Source organism: Argiope bruennichi, chromosome 10 (assembly GCF_947563725.1).
Source record: "Argiope bruennichi chromosome 10, qqArgBrue1.1, whole genome shotgun sequence".
NCBI lineage: Eukaryota > Metazoa > Arthropoda > Arachnida > Araneae > Araneidae > Argiope > Argiope bruennichi.
In genome coordinates this window covers 60,431,609-60,450,773 of record NC_079160.1, presented here as the reverse complement: position 1 = coordinate 60,450,773, position 19,165 = coordinate 60,431,609, and the positions used below count along the sequence as shown (strand labels likewise).

The window sequence follows — 19,165 nt, the reverse complement described above, 5'->3', positions numbered from 1 at the left end:
CATTGCATAATTCTATTGCAAAATGAACATTTAACATTTTTAACAATTAGTGATAAGGATTAAGTTAGTAGGATTCTTGATCAATTTAATGATTTGTAAATAGAAGCTGATAGAAAAAGCAAATTAAGTAATATACCATAAATATTTAGTAGAAAACTGAACTAAACCAAATTACAATTTTTATAATTAAATTCTTGATCATCACTCACAAATTAGTACTATTTACAATTACTACAGTTTTCAGCTGGAGACAACCCAATTAAACATACTTTTACTCTTCGGTTCTTTTCATCACACTTTTTTTAAAAAAAAAAAAACTTAAATTGCAAAAATGATCTTAATTAAATGTGTGTGTGTGCATAATTTTTGGAAGCCAAATTATTTTGTTAAAGAAGAGTTTGTATTCGCATGAATAGTGCTGTCTAAAATAAAAAAATAAATAAAAATAGTAATACTTTTGAATAAATACATACCTAAGTATGCTGGTGTTCCTACAACTGATCTTCGAAATGATTTTTCTCCAATGATTCGAGCAAAACCAAAATCACATAATTTTACCTAGATGAGAATAAAAACAATGAAATTCAGATGTAAGAAAAAATAATAATTGAAGGAAATTGAACAATTTAATACAATTATTCATCAAATCAAGTCTTTAAAGAAAAAAAAAATCTATAGTCTTGTTAAAGACTACAGTTATTTAAACTTTTATTGTTAGAAAGTATTTTTTTTGAGTGTAAAAAAGTCTTAATAATTTAAAAATTTATTAATTAACAATTATATATTACTATTGTATTATTAACAAATTAACATAAAAAGTTGTTCAAAAAAACTTAAGTTTTTTAGTTAAGTTTTTTTGACAAGTATACTCATCAAGGAAAAAGTACAACATTTTCCGTTATAATGACAATTTAAAAAAGCATTTTCTGAAGAAGTTGAAATGGTCACCTGGTTAAGAGCTGTTCTTTACTAATTTTGAATTGTTGTTGAATTGGAATACATTGTTGAATTGGAAGAAATTAAACTATTATTATTGCTATAAAAATTTACTTCATTCTAATCTTTTTTTATTAATTCTTCTTGAGATCATAGCTCACATATCAAGAAATTCTGAGTTCAATAACTTAAAATAGAATTTTTATAGAATTGATACATCCCTGCATTTGCATGGTAATAAAAATCGAACAAACTATTAATAGAATGTTAAATATATAATGTGAGAGTGATATGTTCATCAATTACAAAAATTATTAAATTATAAAAAAATTAATAATTTAATTATAAATTTAATAATAACATTTATAAATTAAATGGTATATTGAGAAATGGTATAATTAAACATATTAACAACAATTGCTATTTACCTGGGGAAAATCTGAATCTGATGATAAGAGCACATTTTCAGGTTTCAAATCACAGTGGACAACATTTTTAAAGTGGAGATGACGAAGAGCTGATAATATCTACAAATAAATAAAAAAGCCTAAACTAGCATAAGGTAACAATCATCTTATTTAGTTTGGAAGAATCAATGATTAAATACAAACCTGGAATACAAGAAATTTAGTAATTCTTTCAGAAAGTCTTCTCATTTCACTTGAAAGTATCATTTCTAACATATCACCTTTTAATTTTTCCATGACTACAAAAATCTAAAAGTAAATTAACATGATTTATTCAAAAATTAAAAGATTTCCACAATATTACTAGCGCAAATTATGTTAAACAAACTACTGTTCTACAGAAAATGAAAACAAAAACCAAATCATTATTATATTTGTATGTAATCACACTAGTGGCCAATCAAAATACAATACTCTAGATTTTATCATATTTTACACATCAAGTTGACACAATTGCTTAAAAGATTACAAAATATATATTTAAAAAAAGGTGGTGAAATCACGAATTCTAATTACAGGCCAATCAAAATTATCATTTTTTTTCAAGACTATTATTATTTCAACCTAAATTTGTAATACCACATTAAAAAAAATCAAGTAATGTGTCTTTATTTACTTTATATAATAGCTTTGACACTTTTTTTTGCTGAAGAACAAAAGAAAAATCACAAAATATAAAAACTTATTTAAGCGTATTAAAAACTAAAAGAATTTATATTTACTAATGATAAAAATTTAAAATCTGTTTCATTTTTACTTACTCTTTCAGGAGTTTCAAACATTTTTTCTAAATTTACAACACCAGGATGATGAATATTTTGTAATATAGACACTTCATTTTTGAGTTGAGCTTCTTGTTTGGTTGGGAAACGAACTTTTTCAATTACTTTGATTGCTACAGCTCGCCCACTTGTTCGATGAACACCTGGAAAAGATTGAATAAAAATTCTTCACAGTTATAAATCAGCTTTAGCTTTTAGATAGCAGTTGAAAAGAATTCAAATAATAGAAGTTTCACTGCATTTGGATTAACAAAAACAGAACTATCACCATTGAAAGCTTTATAAATGATGAAACTTTGATAATTTCATTTTCAATTTCACTATATAATCTTATTTACAAAACAAAATCAGCTGCAGTTTAACAATCTAGAACAATGATTTAAAAAAAAATCCTTTATTTAGAAATTTGACATGAGAGGAAAGTAAATAACGTTATCTATTGTCTAAGAAGTTTAATTAGTTTATATAAAAGTAAAATTGTTCAAAACTAAATGGAATGTTTAACTTAAAAATTACAGTTTAACTCTGAGTAAAATATCATTTAAATCTTGTCATTTTCATGTGCAAGTAATAAAAATTAATTTTTAAAGTGAACGAACTGAATGTTTTTGCATTTAACCATAATCTTAAGAACACCTGATCCACAAATGTTTAAGAAAACATACATATAAATATGAATAATCTACTTTTCAAATGATAATAAAATTTTTAAAAATTCAGTTCTGTTGGCTCAGTGAATTAAATATAAAATTAAAAACTACAGCACAATAAAAATATATAGCTGAAAGAATTTTCTCTGTCATTCAATCATTCTGAATTATACCATAACCATTCTATTTCTTTAAATTAAAATTAAGAACAAGACATTGTTAAAACTTTCAGCTAATATCTATTCAATTCCTTTAAAAAATAAAGACATCAAATTTATTATATCAGATATGTATTTTAACATAAAAATTTATATAAGAATAAAAAAAAAAAAAATCAGTAAAAGATTTCCAGATTAATTTTATTTCTGAAACAGAAACAAACAAGATTTTTGTGTATGTGTCTGCAATGAAAGCAAATTCTATTATTCATGTGTTGCTATCAAATAATTAAAACATTTAAGCAAGAAAGGAACACTGAAAAACGTACCACCATAAACTACTCCAAACTGACCAGAACCCAAAACCTCCTCCGGAAAAATTTGATACTGAAGGCTAATATCCTAAAAAAGGATTAAAAAACATGAAAAGTTAGATCTTTATTTTATTTTTTAAAATATACTTTTAAATAAAGAAACTGACTAAATCAGAATTTTTTTAAAAAAATGTATTTATAAGCACAAACAAGTAAGAAGGAAACTAAAATTTTTTTTGCAATAAAATTACACCACCTTACAAAATAGTATCATCTAATAATGAAGATAACATTATGAATAATGACTTCATATACATTTGATATTGTTAATAACTTGAAGTGAAAATTTCTATTAAATAAAACTTACAATATTTTGCTCTATGTTTTCCGATTTTTCAATATTATCATCATGTTGAGGGGCTATAAAAGAATATAACACTCATATCAATAAAAAAATCATATCAATCAAACAAAATTTGTAATTTTCAAATTGCATACTAATTATTTAAAAAGAAATTTTAAAATATGCAAAATTCATTTTAAATTATTAATAAGTATTATTTACTTATTTCAAATTGAATATTTTTTATTTATTAGTAAACTTTAGCTCCACCATAAAACTCTGTAATATTATTTTATTTAATGGGATGTTTGACAGTGACGAAAATAAATAATAATAATGAAGGAAAGATTTTAGTACTTTATAAAAGCACTAAATGAAAAAAATAAAAAAATAATGAATTTTTAAATTAAATATTTGTAGCTCAAAGCAAAAATCATAAAACAATGAGGTGCTGAATGTAAATTTTTAATTAAATTTTAATTTTAGTCATATTTATGTTATATTTAAATTCTAAACCATTTGACATTTTGCCTGAGTGCCATTTACTTGCTTGGAAATACACTTCTTATCTGCCCATGTGGCATTCAGGCAACTTATTTCTTTTGGAAAAGATTGTATGCTGCTAAATAACATTCTAACACACCAAATAAAATAAAATAATTAAACAGAAAATTTCACATTTTTCAGAAAGTTCTGTTGACGTATATCAAAAACTACCTCCAGCATCTTTTATGAGAGTTATTGTAGTAGGAGCAGTAACAGGCATTAAGGCTTGACGAATTGCAACTTCCCAGCCCCTTGATATATCAGGGTCTTCTCCAATGTAGTAATCTACATTAGCAGTTCGAAGCTCAAAGCAGTATGTCTGACCTGATTCCTTACTCACTTGTTGTTTGGTAGGTTCAACAGACAGGATCTCAGACAATGGAATTTCCTAAAATAACAAGAAAAAATTATAAATTTATTAATTATTGATCAGGTTAAAGAATTTAAACAGTACTCACATATGCCCTACTCTGACATCAGATTTTATCTGTCCTTATTTGTAAGAAATTTAATACGATTAATTTAAATAATTTTGTAAATAAATACTTAATCCTGCTGATCTGTTTGGGAATTTATACCTTTGTAAAAATATATAGTACAAGGATATTTTCATGAAACTTCCTGACAATCTTTGGTAAATAAGATATATATGTACTCCTAGAGGGATTTAGGTTTATTCTTATTTCGAAGGAATATTTTTCAATTTATACCTAATGTATCATTTGTGTCAATATGACCCAATGCAATGTAACATTTAACACAATATTCTAATTAAATAAAAAAAGGAGCAATTCTAAATTAGCTTTCTGCACATATTCTATCACAATTAGAACACTTTTTACCAACAATTAAAATTTTTTTATAAAATAACTACTTTAGGACAGATAATAACGATTCTCTTAGCCAAACAGTGACTGATAACAAATCTGGAGAGATGTAAGAGAAAATCTCTTGCATCCCTCCACAATTCAAAATAGATGATATAATCATCCCTAATCCTTTGCATTCATATATCATGTTTGATTTATCATTCTAAACATTCCTAGTACCATTCTAAACATTCCTAAGTATTCCATTGTTTTTACTTCCTAGTGAGAAAATTATTATTATAAATGCTATAGAATACAAAACCTCCAAAATTAATATTTAGGAATTTAAAAAAAATCAATATTTTTCAGCTTTCTATGTTCTACAATGAAGAACTATTGCACTCTTCAGGAATAAATATCTATGTAATTACTTTTCTGAATATACAGGATTAATGCAACTGAAAAAAAAAAAAGCTTCAAAATGAAAAAATAGGTCAATTGTGTTTTAAAAGAAGAAAGTGATTTTGTTGTTTAATCAAAATGCAAATCACTTCAGATTTATTTACAAGTGAAACAAATGTTTCGAATCCAAAAAATTACCCAACATCCTAAAACAAAAAAGTAGCCATATATATTTAATTATAAGGTTTAACTGCTGCTCAACAAAGACCAACAACATGTTAATAATAATACACAGATGCAGATTGAACAATTAATTGGAAATAACTGATTTTCAGATTTTATAATATTAACATGGCACAAAAAATAATAAGCAGGTATGGTTACCTGTATTAAGATGACCCTTTTTTGGAGAAAAAAAACTTTAATAAAAGCAAAAATTATATGTAAGATCAGCATGTATTACTATTATTGTTATAAAAAAAAGAAACTTTAATAAAAGCAAAAATTATATATAAGATCGGCTGGCTCCTTCACACAATAAAATAATTTTGTTAAAAATTATGATTATTTTTAAATATCAAACTAATAAATAATTACCGGGCATATTTTTTAATATAGTAATGCATTTTGTGAAATGTCTTTTTGATTTTAAGATGTTTACTATAACTAAAGAAAAATTAAAGTAAAATTTGAATTACAGATTATTCTATACAAAAAATTAGAGAAGTATTCAGGTAAAATCTAAAAGCAGTATTTATAAGATCATAAAGAAAAAAAAAAAAAATGCCAGATCATATGTAGAGATTAAATAATATATAAATCTAAAAATTTGCAATATATCTGTCTAAAACAGTAAAATAATTTAGTGGAACTAGCACATTATAAACAAATTAGGAAAGGATGAATTTACAAAATTAATAATGAAAATATTAGGAGGGAGAAGTCTTGACAGCATGGATTCTGAAAAATGTTGTACACAAATAGTTATACTGCCTGATTTGCAAATTTTTCACTCAATTGTGAAAAGTGAACTTTATATGTCAGCTCACCACAGTATTATATATCACTCCCTTATATTGCCAGATGAACAGAGAAAGCAAAATGATACAGAATTATTATAAAAATCAATGTAAGAATATTTTGATTACAGAAAGAAATTATTATACCAAATATTACATTTTGCCAAAATGTTAAAACAAAATAATTAAATAAAATATATATCTGCACTTACCTTATAATATTTAGTTGTGGTTTCATTTTGGAATAAAATTATTGATTTTGTATCTAGTCTCCAATAATGTCGTTTTTTCTATAAAAAAAATACAATCAATTAACAAGACATCATAATTTTTCAAATTTAAGCTTCGTTTTCACACTGATATTTAAGTTATTTACTTTAAAATCAGAATTTGAAGCAAAAATATTTGTTCTTATTTATTATTAATTCTATGATTACAACATTCTATTTCCAGTAAATAGTTTAAAGTGCTAAGCGAAACTAAATACTTTCACTTAAAAGAATGAAAAACAAATGGGAAAACATAACTGAAATCAAACAAAAGAAAGAAAAATTAAAAACTAAAATTATTTATGATAAAAACTAAAAACAAAATGTAAAATGAATATAAATATATATCCATTTACTGCATAAAAAAAGTGAAATCAGTTATGTTTTTATGAAATTCTTTATATTCAGCTTATTTTAAATCCAAAATATTGTCATTGACAGTAAAAAAGATTCATATCAAAAATTCCATTTTTCTGAAATCTTCTAGTTGATACCCTTTTGTATCATCAACAGATGCCAAAAACCAAGATAATTTCCAAGATTTATCGTATAGCAAACAATCTATAAAATTATATATGATAAAAATGAAATTGTGCTTAAACTTTATTGCAAACTTAACATCGATTGGCAATATGTACAGGTACCAATAAAGAATTCAAACAAACTGAATATCTGATATACAGTATTTAATACTGTGAGCGATAATAAACATGTTTGATTTATATTTGTAGGATTTGTCCTACTTTAATGCAGAGTTTCAAAATTTTAATGCTTTGTAAGATCATAAACTGAAGTAGTGCCAAATTACCTTAAAACAGCAGCTGCATATGAATGGTGTCTCCAAGTGTATGTGTGTGTATGTATGTGAATTACAATACATGTATAATTAACTCACAAAGCAAACAATATTTATCAATTTTTTTTAATATTATAAATGCATTTGTACAGTAATAGAAAAATACATAATTACTGACAATAACCATTTGGGGACCACAAAACTGTTATTGAACTTTAACAAAAACATTTATTTTGACAATTATAGTTGATGTATTCCTAAACAATTTCCTAACAATAAGATGTTAAAATGAATTCCCAGACCAAGTAAAATAATAAATGGCTCCTAAATTAGATTAATAAATATATGGAATTACATAGATTATATTACATATTATGAACAACCTGTTTAGAGTAAATATGAAAGATATTTTGGAAAAGAGCTAGCAATTTTCAACTACTATTAAATGACATTTGACCTTCAACATCAGATTTCACAAGTAGCAGGGATGTCAATACTTTACAAAGCTTTGGTGAAATCTTATTTCAAACTCAAAATTCTCATTTCCCGATTAGATTTATATTAAAGTTAGGTCAGATGCATTACATTTAATGAAGACTTAATTATAAGGTAAATGGAAACATAAAATCAGTGAAAATCCTATACCTTAAACCTAATATAATGTCTAAAATTCAGAAAATTTTTAGGGTCCATTTGTTACATAAGATAGAGACAAATATCCATGAATCATTTTTATTCATTTAAAATTCTTCTTTTTATTAACCTTAGATTTTTGACAAACTGAAAATGCAAAGTTTGTTCCCCAAATAGTGATCCTTCTGATCTGGAACAGTAGATTTGGATAGCTTATGTAGAACAATCATAATGAATAACTACACACAATTAATTCATTATGAAGTTTTGAAATTTCAGCTATAAATAGGTTATAAAAAATTAATAGTTACAATGAATCATATCTTATTAGAATGAAGCTTTCAATAAACTGCTGAAAGTAATGAGATACCAAATTAATTTCCCTAATATCAGTAATAATTGAAAATTCATATTTCTTATTACACATAATATAATCATAATTAGTACCATAAAATACTTAATACCAGTTTGACAGAAAAATAAACCAGAATATCTAGCACAATAAGGGATTGAAAATTATAATTAAATTTTATTTTTCAGTTTTATATATTATGGAATATAAAAATAAAACCTATTATATCTATTTTTCATTCATTTTAAGTTGTTATTCATGGAAGTGAAATGAAGATAAAATATTTAAATATCTGTTTTAGGACAAAAGTATTTTAGGTTTCCACTTTTAAAAATTATAAAATGGTTTCCCTCTTGCAACAGAAATGCTTCTTCCACTCCCATTCATTCATTTTGACACTTTATTCAAATAATATTTTTTTTAACTACGGTTTTTGTTTTTGGTATTATGTTTTTATTCTTTAGAAACTTGTAAACAATCTACAGTTTATTTAAAAATATAATATTCAATAAATTTCAGTTTAAAATTAATGTACATTTAATTATCTACACTTTAGCAGATAATTAAATGTACATTATTTAATTATCCATATTTTATTTCTCTACTTAAAGTATTCTTTAAAAATTGGAATGGAAATATTTTTTTCTACTTTTGCTTGGAATTCCTTATTTGCATTGCAATAATTTTTATTTTTCAAACAGATAATTAAAATTTTATGTAATATATAGTTTCCATATAGAAGGTTAAGCAACAACGCAATTTTGTTTTTCAGGCATGCTTCAATCTAACAATTTTTTCCATCTAACAATAATTTAATTTAACAGTAGTTAAGAATCAAAGACATAACTAGACAAGTCTTGCTAGTTACACAAGATTTTACCTTAAACTTTGTACATACATAATTCTTTAATTTTCAATATAAATATTCAACACCATTTGTAAGTACATACAAATTTTTTTGATTCTGTCATAATCTATTCAGATTTGATGAGCGTTTTTACAACTGTAATACTGAAGAAATGTTTCCAAAATAAATCGCAATTTAGTCAAATTGTTGCTTAATATTCTTATTTATTGGTACTGTAGTAAAAGCCACAATTTTTGTGTAAATGATGATATCTGATGCATCTGAAGAAATTTCATTTCTAAAAATTTTATTCCAAATCCTAATTAATAAAATATTTTTTTCTATTATTATTTTGAATTTTAAATACATAGAAAGTAATCATCCTGGGATGCTCAATATTTGCAATAACAGATATCACCAAAAAAGCCATACTAAAAAAAGAAAGAAAAAAAAAATTCTTAACTGGCTTCAGCAAGCTTTTCAGTTTATCATGAACTCAAAATTTTAATCAAAAATCTGATATTTAATTTATCTCAATTTTTACATATTATATATATCTTACAGTTCTAAGACCCATTGTGAAGATGAAATATTATAAATACAATCATTTATAAACATAGAATTACAATGAATTTTATCACTTATAATTACAAATATTGCAGTCAATTGTTTGTACTGTATTAATGATTGAGCACATTTAGTATTTAAATAAGAATCAAATGTGATATAAACTTAGAAGGGAATACAATAATTTTGGATTTCCATTATTTTAAAAGTGCATACACAAAGTTTTAGATGCACAAAATTTAAAATGAAAATAAATGTAATAAAAAAAGTATATTATCTACAATTTGCTTAGCTAAATTAAAAGCAATTTTGAAATTTCGTATCACATCACTTTAAATATTCTTGAATGATAACTTTTTTATTTTTTGCATTAATTCATTTTTTAATTGTATATCATTACAGCATTTTTAGCAATACTAATAAAGTCACATTAAAAATTCTTATGATTTGCACAACAAGACTTTTTAAAAAGCATACTTATAAAGAAAAAATAGACAAACATTACACAGAAATTGTTGTTTTTAAACATTACATTATAGGATAAGATCCTGAAATATGAATGTACAACTACTTTGTGAAAATTTTTTTACAAATAATAATAATAATGATGAATAAATAAATTATGACTTTAAAACATTGAAATACAAAGCACTTGGGAAATTCAGGTAAAACTTTTGGATGGTTAGAAAAATAAAATTTATCAAAAAACAGTAGAATGCATAGAAAATTATCTCTTACTAAATTCTGATTTAAAATTTTTAGTTTTGCCTCTAATTTATTCTATTTTTTCAACTTTTTTATATGCTTAATGGAACACAATAATAAAAATTTTGTAGTTGTTATTCTCAAAAAATTCGATTTGTTCTTCAAATTAAAAAAATACAATCTTACAATTTTTAATAAATAAATTACAAGAAAATAAATTCCTGTTAAAATAAATAAATAAAAAAAAAAAACATTTAAAGCCTTTAAAATTAACATTATAAAAGCCTGCATTTCTAAAATGAAATGTAACTTATTTATATGGATGTGACAAAATCTATTTGAAAAAGACTGATACCCAAAAATATTCAAAAAGAAATGTTACTCTTGTTTTTTATATTTCATATAAAATACAATTAAGAAATACATTTAGATGTTCCCCGTTGCAATACTACAAAAGGAAAATAAAGAATGAATAACAGCTTAAATAGCAATTAAGATTAGCTTCTTTTTTTAAAAGCATGGAAACAGAAATTTGTTCCAAAATCAACTATTATAAAATCTGTAACAAAGAGGATATCTAAACTAATTTCAGAGATTCTTGATAAGTGTGCATGCCAAAATTTAATTATGTTCTTTTTCATTATCTAATAAGGTTATCTAGTTTCATTTAAAATCAAAATACAGCCCTGACTGCAAGTTCATCTTTTTTCTCTTTTTATATGTATGTAATTAACTCAAGAGTTAAAAATGTATTTAATTCAAGAGGGGGGGGGGGGTGTCATTATAAATATTAACAGAAACTTCCTGGAAATATAAAAATAAACATCAGAAATCTAACTTTGTTTGAAATTTTAATACATGTAGCAAAATTTCATTATAGCCATACAAAATTTTACAGCTAATTTTCTACATTTTAAAAGTAGAGATATTTAAAAAAAAAAAAAAGAAAGAAAATGTGGCAGAATTTTATTTTAAGTGACTATTTGTAGTTAGATACACCAAATTGCAGAACAATTTTATTTCAGTCACAAGTATTTTGTCCACATATAACCTAACCCATATCCCAGCATAATGATAAATCAATATTTCTTAAAATGCTCATGGAAGAAACCACTTCTTTAATTTTAAGTGTCTATAAATATTTAAATCAATTCATGAGTCAATTATTATGGTAATTATTTTTAAGAAGAATAATTCACTGTTTATTTTATTGAAGATTGAAACATTTGGAATTTAACACAGAAATCTTTCAATAAAATTTATATAGCAAAAAAGTCTAAACAACTTAATTTTTTTTTTTAGATTTTTTGCATTTAAATTTATATTTACAATATTCTAAAGATATTTACTTTAACAACAGAGAAGTCTGTACAGTTAAAGCTGGTCTCTTCGAATCAAATTGTAAACAAAATTTCAACCTTTCAAAACTGAGATTGCTTCAAAAAGTTTACATTTTACACATCAATTAACAATCTTATTCAGCTCATTATATTCAAACCACATGCAAAATAAAATTCAAAGCTAATTAATCTCATAAATTATGATATCCTTTTTATTTAAAATTGTTTCAATCAATTGCCCAAATATTTCAACAAAGATATTCTGCACACACTTGTATGATTAACCACAATATCTAAAGAAATCTTGCCTTTTTGTTAATTGTAATACTTGCACAATCATTAATGAATAATTTTAAATGAAATAAACAGAAAAAAATAACTTTAGTAATACATTTATATGTTTGTAGAGGAGGAAAATAGACACAAAATCAAAAATCACACACAAGAACTACAATATTAATTAATACAAGGCATTACAACACACAAACTAAGGAAGAATAATTTCATTTAGTAGGCATTTTTAACCTTAAAGTTCCACAGAACTTTAAAAAAGCAACAATTAATTTAAATTATTTCTGTCACTGCCATATGGATTAATAATTTAAACGTGCTATAATGGTTTCTATTTGTCAAACTCACACAGATCTCATTAACACAAATCTATATGCACACATTGTACCTAAACCTTATACTAACCTTGACTGGAAAATATTCAGAAGAAAACCTGAAGAGTTTCCGATTCTATAATGGAAGTATATGTGTGAAACAGAATGTCATGCATAATAACCCATAAATAAAATGTATGCATGTACAATTGCCACTGCTTACAGCAATGAAAGTAGAAGCTCATTATTAATTAAAATCCAATTATGATAATATTATGCAAGATATAGCTTTTTGTTTAATTATGGTAAAGAAAATGCTGTAGCCTATAATAGGCAATGATAGATAGCAAATTTCCCTAATTACAAAAATGATCTCCTATATTAAGATATACAACTGCCTGATTAACTATATGTATAATTGAGAATAAATTAGAATCCAAATAATTTAGAATTCAAACGATTCTAAAATCCTAAAAAATTCAAAGGCATATAATTTTGAATATAAAAACTTTTTAATTTATACCATTATCAACCTACTTCAAATGTAATATTATATAAATAGATTTGAAATGTTCGCTTTTACATTAATTTTGTTAATTTGCAATTTAAAAATGATCTAGCAGCAAATGTGATTTAAAATAATTTATATTTTACAATTCTTTAGATATTAAAAAATATTCATTTTTTGTCACTATAATGCTCACAGAATTATAAAAATTGCTTTCACAATTACAAAATAGCACTTAAAACATTATGTTTCAAAATAATTTCTCCAGCTTCATCTTAATCCTGTTTTGAAAGCATTCAAAGGCTATTTTGAAGTAAATTTCCTATTATGGTTTCATGATAAGGACAACTGATGCTACCACTCTCTCTTCTACCAAACTTCACACTGCACCAGCATCAAACTTATGTACATGGCAGATATTCAAAACTCAAACTTCCACTCTAAGACTATGACATCATGGCCTTACAATTTCCTACATGATGTCAATATTAAAATGCGTCTACTAATTCAGACAATATTGTAAAACAAAATTTTAATATGTTTCACTTTTTATTAAACCCTAATAAATTAATCTGAAATTTTTGTATAAAAATAAAATAAAGCAATACCAAAAAATTTCATATGCGTAAACAAACTATGCTCTTGCTAATTATTTGTATAATTATCATATTACATAAACAAGTTTATAAATGGAAAATGGCATCGTTTTACTTTCCTATTCATAAACACCTTATTTCATAAGCTGTCGCTGTAATCCCAAACAATTTTGTCTTTGAAAATGATCTATCATTCTGAATTTTAAATTATTTCTAAAAGATAATTGACTATTTTATTAAAAAATTCAGTTATAATTTAATAACAATTTTAGCATTAATATTAAATTAAGCTACAATAATTGATGCTTATATTATGTGTGTGTAGGATTTATGAGAAAAGATCATAGTTTAAGAATAGTATAATTTCATATCATAGTTCAGGAAGTTAGTAATTGCAGGATTGGAATTAGTACATAAAAAGTTATAAAACTAAATTTTGAATAATTCTGAAATGAGCTTTATCCTAAATAATGAATGTCTAATAAAAAATTTTGAAAATTGATATGATACTACATATTAAACTTTTTTTTTCCAATTCTTTCAAATAAACATATTAATACTTGCTGTAAGTAGTGTCAATTGCCAATATAAAAAGAAAATTTCAAATAGCATGCAAAATAAAACAAAATAAAAACAAAGGAATTTATAACATGAAATATTTTAAAATAAAGTACTAAAAAAATTCTATTCATTTCATATGAACATGTTGTATTTCAAAATTTAAGAAAGTTTTCTTTCTCTAATTTTTTTAACTGATTAAAAAAATTTCAATCTCAGAAATTAATGAAAATGGAAATTTTAAGAGAATGACAGTTTTATGGTTTTAAATTTTAGATACAATTTCAATAAGTCACTCTTTATTAGCTTAATTCAAATTGTGAAAATGGTAAAAAGAAGAGGGGAAAATGACATTTCTTTAAAAATTAAAAAGAAAATTCATATCAGGGAAGTGCATGGCAAAATGGTTGTTGCATAACAAAAAGTTAAAACAACAGAATAGAGGAAGAATAAAAGAATAGAGGACGGAAAAAATAGTTTGAAGGATTTTCTAAGCCTATTTATTTAATGTGTATATGAGGATAAACATTTGTTTAAAGTGTACAATTTTTTATATCTATCTTCACAAATAGCTAAAACAAACAATTCAAGCTACAGATTAATCTGCCATTAATCGATATATAGCTTTCAATTAATTCTTAAACTGAAACCTATTTATGATAAAAGCCATATAGTTTGAAAAAAGAATATCCTTTCATATATTACAATTCAAATTTAATGATGCGCTATTAATTTCATTTTCAGTAAATATGTTTGGAATCTTTTTTGGATGATTAAAATACAGTACAATAAACAAAGTATTCATACAGGGTATTCACTCTAGTCATAATGCAATAGCTAATTCTTAAAGAAATAGATATATATACTTCCAATTAAAAAAAAAAAAACCCTAAAAGGGGGTTTATATTTTATGCTCGAGTTAATAAATGAACAGAGAAATATTGAAAAAAAAATCATCTATGTTTTAATTAGATAGTTGGATAAATTTAATTAACAATATTTTAGTCATAACAATCACATTTGATAACTTACCTTTGATGTACTAACATTTATAGAAAAAAATTTCACATTTCAGGAACTAAAACTAACTGAGCACAAATAATTTATAATATGATATTCAAAGCTCCACATTCAATGCAGAACTTTTTTTTAGTTTAAAATAATTGTGTTTAATAATAATGTAATTTAATATTTCACTATTGTGACTAACAGGGTGTGGAGATTTTATAAATTTTGCAATATTTTCAACTGTACATTTAGTAACTCAAAAACATAAAATACAATTTTTTTTGTCATTTTTCCAATTAGAAGTATGCGTCTATCCCTAGTAGTTCAAAAAGAGCTGATAGCCAAGAATTAGAATAGAAACTATGCTTATATACTTATGATAAATGAAATGTTTGGGTATTCTTTTTTTTATGAAGGTAGAAGCTATTTTACACAGTGCAATAAGAAGTTCAGTTATTTACACATACTCTTATAAAATTCTCAGACTAAAGAATACAAGTATAATGTAATTGTTTTTTTCAACTTTTATGTTTATTTTTATTATCTATCTAGAACTGTGTCTTGGTTAGTAGAGAATCTCAGTAAGCAGAAACCAATCTTTTTTTGGACAGATAGCGAATGGAATTTAATAAGGTCATCCAGTCCCAAACTAATACCTGGCCCCATCATAGGTTATATGTACATATCCATGAGATGCTTGTAATAGTTTTCTTACATGGTTTGCCCTTATATTATCACTTATGATAATTCAATTATGTATATTTACCATAAATCCTCATGGCATCAAGATGATTCTTCACAATTTGGCTTTAAACACACATAAATGAATAATGTTGGTCTAACTCAGAGATATCATGCTTTGTGCTGTTGTAAAAGAATTAATGTATTGTTCTTTAAATGCAACAGTACTTAATGCCAGTATTGTAATAATATAACATTATATTCAGATATTGCATCTTTTATGTCTGTTCAGTTAAGCTCTAAGAATTAAAAATTGAATGAATAAAAGCTTCAATTCCAAAATATTTCCAGAGACTAGTTAATGCTGGAATTTTATAAAAATGATCATTGTTGCAAACTTCTCTCCACAATTGGAAGATTTATTTTATTATTTATATTTTTTAAAATTCCATCCTGAAATATTTAGGCTCATCATTCAGGAAAAAGTACAGATAAATGCATGGAATTTCCTTCAGTAATGAGCTTTTAAATTAAAATGGTACTGTCATAAGAAGGAGATAAAGGTTTGCTTCATAGTTGAAAACAACAACTTTAAACCCATTTTGAACTTAGATACTCCAAATATCAAGAAATGTAGTGAAGACATTTTAATTCAATAACAGAAAAAAGTTTGTATAGAACCAACGAAACTTTATATTTAAAAAATGCTTTATTTATATATCTTATAATAATTGAATCAATTTAAAGCAATGTTAAAAAATCAACAACTCAGTGGTATTCCATATTTATAAAATGGGACAGGCTTATTCTTAAGTAACAAAATATATGAAATGAAATTCGTCAAAGAATAGTTTTTTTACAAAAATTCAGAACCAACACCAATGAACTAAGAAACTATCATGCATTCCTAAAGAGCACTTACCATGTTGTCTTTGCTGGTGAAATGTACCATCCAACCCTCTTTTAATATTTTGGAACCTTTTCTTCTCATTTGTTTTATACTTTGAACAATCCTCATTAAAGGGATATTGTTGCTTGAGGTAACACTAACAAGAAGAAAACTTCTTCAAGTAATATTCATAAACTGTCAATTGTCAATTTAAAAATAAGGTATTTGTTAAAATCAATAAAATTTACAAAGAAAATTAAAATATCAATAGTGATATTGGCAAAATTTACAAAATGATGCAAAATAATATAATTGTCTCATTTTTTAAAAGTCATGATGTCTCTTATCCTTTTAAAGATATATACTGATATGAGAGAATTGAGAGCAATAACTGTTTTAGAATGCACCTTTTATAATAGAACAAATTTTTATAAAAAAGCAAAAATGTTCTCCAAGAGATGTAAATAAAAATAATTGGCTATTTCATTAATTTATTTACTGTTTTTTTATTAGTACTTTACACTTAATAACTATTAGTAATTTTTCTATTATTTTTATAATTTCACCTTTTCTTGTACTATAGATTTCAATCCAATGAAATGCTTATAAAATAGCAGTATTAATATATGACTAATAGAAATGTATTCTAAAATTGTAAAAAATGAAAATTTTTTAATCTACATAAGGAAATTTTTATGACTAACTATTGTAATAATGACAGTAAAATTACTTGAACTTTCTTGTCCTTTATGTAACCTTTCAAAAACTTTTTTTTTCCCACAGTTAATAATTTGCCAGTAAATTAGTCAAGATTGCTTTTACTTTAATTCATATTAAAAATAAACATTAAAAAGAAGACTTCTTCAATAACCTGCTTCAACCAATTCAGTAGATTCTTAATGTGTGTGTGCTCAATATGTAAAAGAATTAAACATATGAAAGTTTTATATTCATTTTTTTATAATTTTAGAAATGCAAAACACTGTTCTTTTTTATTTTATACAAAATTAATTAAGATACTTAAAAAGTAACTTAAAAATCAATTATCATTTTTCAAATTCCACCAGGAAGAAAAAAATACAATATCCAAAACAAACAACTGATGCTGGATTCAATATCAGTATCAGTACAAAGAAGACACATAAATAAAAAATGAAACGGAAGAATTTGCTCCTTTTTTTTAACAATGAAAAAAGAATAGTTAGATTTAAAATTTTTCTTTTTAAATAAAATATTTAAATAATTCAAAAAAAGGCAATAACAAAAAGTTTGAATGATACTAATATTTTTTATTATGATAATAACTTCCTTTACCATTTAACTTTATGTGAAAAGATTTTCAATTTTGCTGCATACATTAATCATCTAAAAGCACTTATAAATATGTGCATTTTCTATTTTTTACTGATATGTGAAAACTAATGAATCTTCATTTTAGCTATTAATTACAAATCTTGTAGAATTTCTATTTATCAATTACACAATGATACCAAATGTATAAAGTTTTTTTTTTAAGTCTATCCATACTGTTAGCTTTATAAGAAAAAAAATGAGCAGTATAGAAATATATTAGTGCTTTATTTCAATAAGTACACACATAATAATCAAATAATATATGGTAACTAATACAAGAAAATCAGTTAATGATAAATTAAAAGGGGAATACTTTGCAGGAATCTTGGAATCTTCATCAGGATTATCTTGGCTATCCTGATTTTCTTGACTATCTTGATTTTCATTAACTTTTTCTGTTTGTTCACTTTCATTGTCTGATTCATCTTCAATGCTTTCTCTTTCACCTTCTGGTTCGCCATCTCCATTACGACCTGCTTCCGTAGCTACAATAAAATGAAATTCACATTTGATTATAAATAAACACCAATGATTGGCAAATAGATTTAGTAATTATTCAAGTATTTATACAAGATGATCACTTTTATTATGGCCAAGTCACTTTTTTCCTTGTCAGAAATAGGCATATACTTGCAAGTTGGAAAAAATGTCATAAAGAAATGATTATATTTCACAATTTCTTAGATCAATAAATGTAATTGCGAAACATTATTTAGCATATTAAATGCAACTGGGAAAAGTTAAATTAAAAATTCTGATGACTTTTGGCCTTATTAATCATGTTTCATAAAATAATTTCACTAAATTAAGATTTTAAATAAAATTATTATTCTGTGACGAAGTTTGAACAATTTATGAACCTTTGAACGACATCAATTTAAATGACGCCATTAAAATTTTAGACCATTTCAATGGCTGCCTCAAGAAATATAAATACAATAGTGTGTAATCAAAGCAACTATTGGCCGATTCAAAATAATGAATTTCAAAACTGGATTTGGTTTCGATGAAGAAAAATCAAACTTGTTTTTG

At 24.3% G+C, this 19,165-nt stretch overlaps 1 protein-coding gene across 2 annotated transcripts in view; it reads right to left on the bottom strand.

Annotated features, from left to right (window-relative positions):
• LOC129988274 (serine/threonine-protein kinase D3-like) overlaps nt 1-19,165 on the bottom strand; it is a 43,915-nt gene that overhangs the window by 11,394 nt on the left and 13,356 nt on the right. The window contains exons 8-18 of one of the 2 annotated variants that reach the window (XM_056096462.1): nt 18,447-18,618; nt 16,814-16,937; nt 12,632-12,676; nt 6,639-6,716; nt 4,368-4,584; nt 3,675-3,727; nt 3,323-3,395; nt 2,165-2,328; nt 1,548-1,652; nt 1,365-1,463; nt 474-558 (exon numbers count right to left, since the gene is read on the bottom strand). In XM_056096462.1, the coding sequence (XP_055952437.1) occupies nt 474-558; nt 1,365-1,463; nt 1,548-1,652; nt 2,165-2,328; nt 3,323-3,395; nt 3,675-3,727; nt 4,368-4,584; nt 6,639-6,716; nt 12,632-12,676; nt 16,814-16,937; nt 18,447-18,618 (1,215 nt within the window). The remainder of the gene's footprint in view (nt 1-473; nt 559-1,364; nt 1,464-1,547; nt 1,653-2,164; nt 2,329-3,322; nt 3,396-3,674; nt 3,728-4,367; nt 4,585-6,638; nt 6,717-12,631; nt 12,677-16,813; nt 16,938-18,446; nt 18,619-19,165) is intronic. The other variant, XM_056096463.1, reaches the window with a different exon arrangement.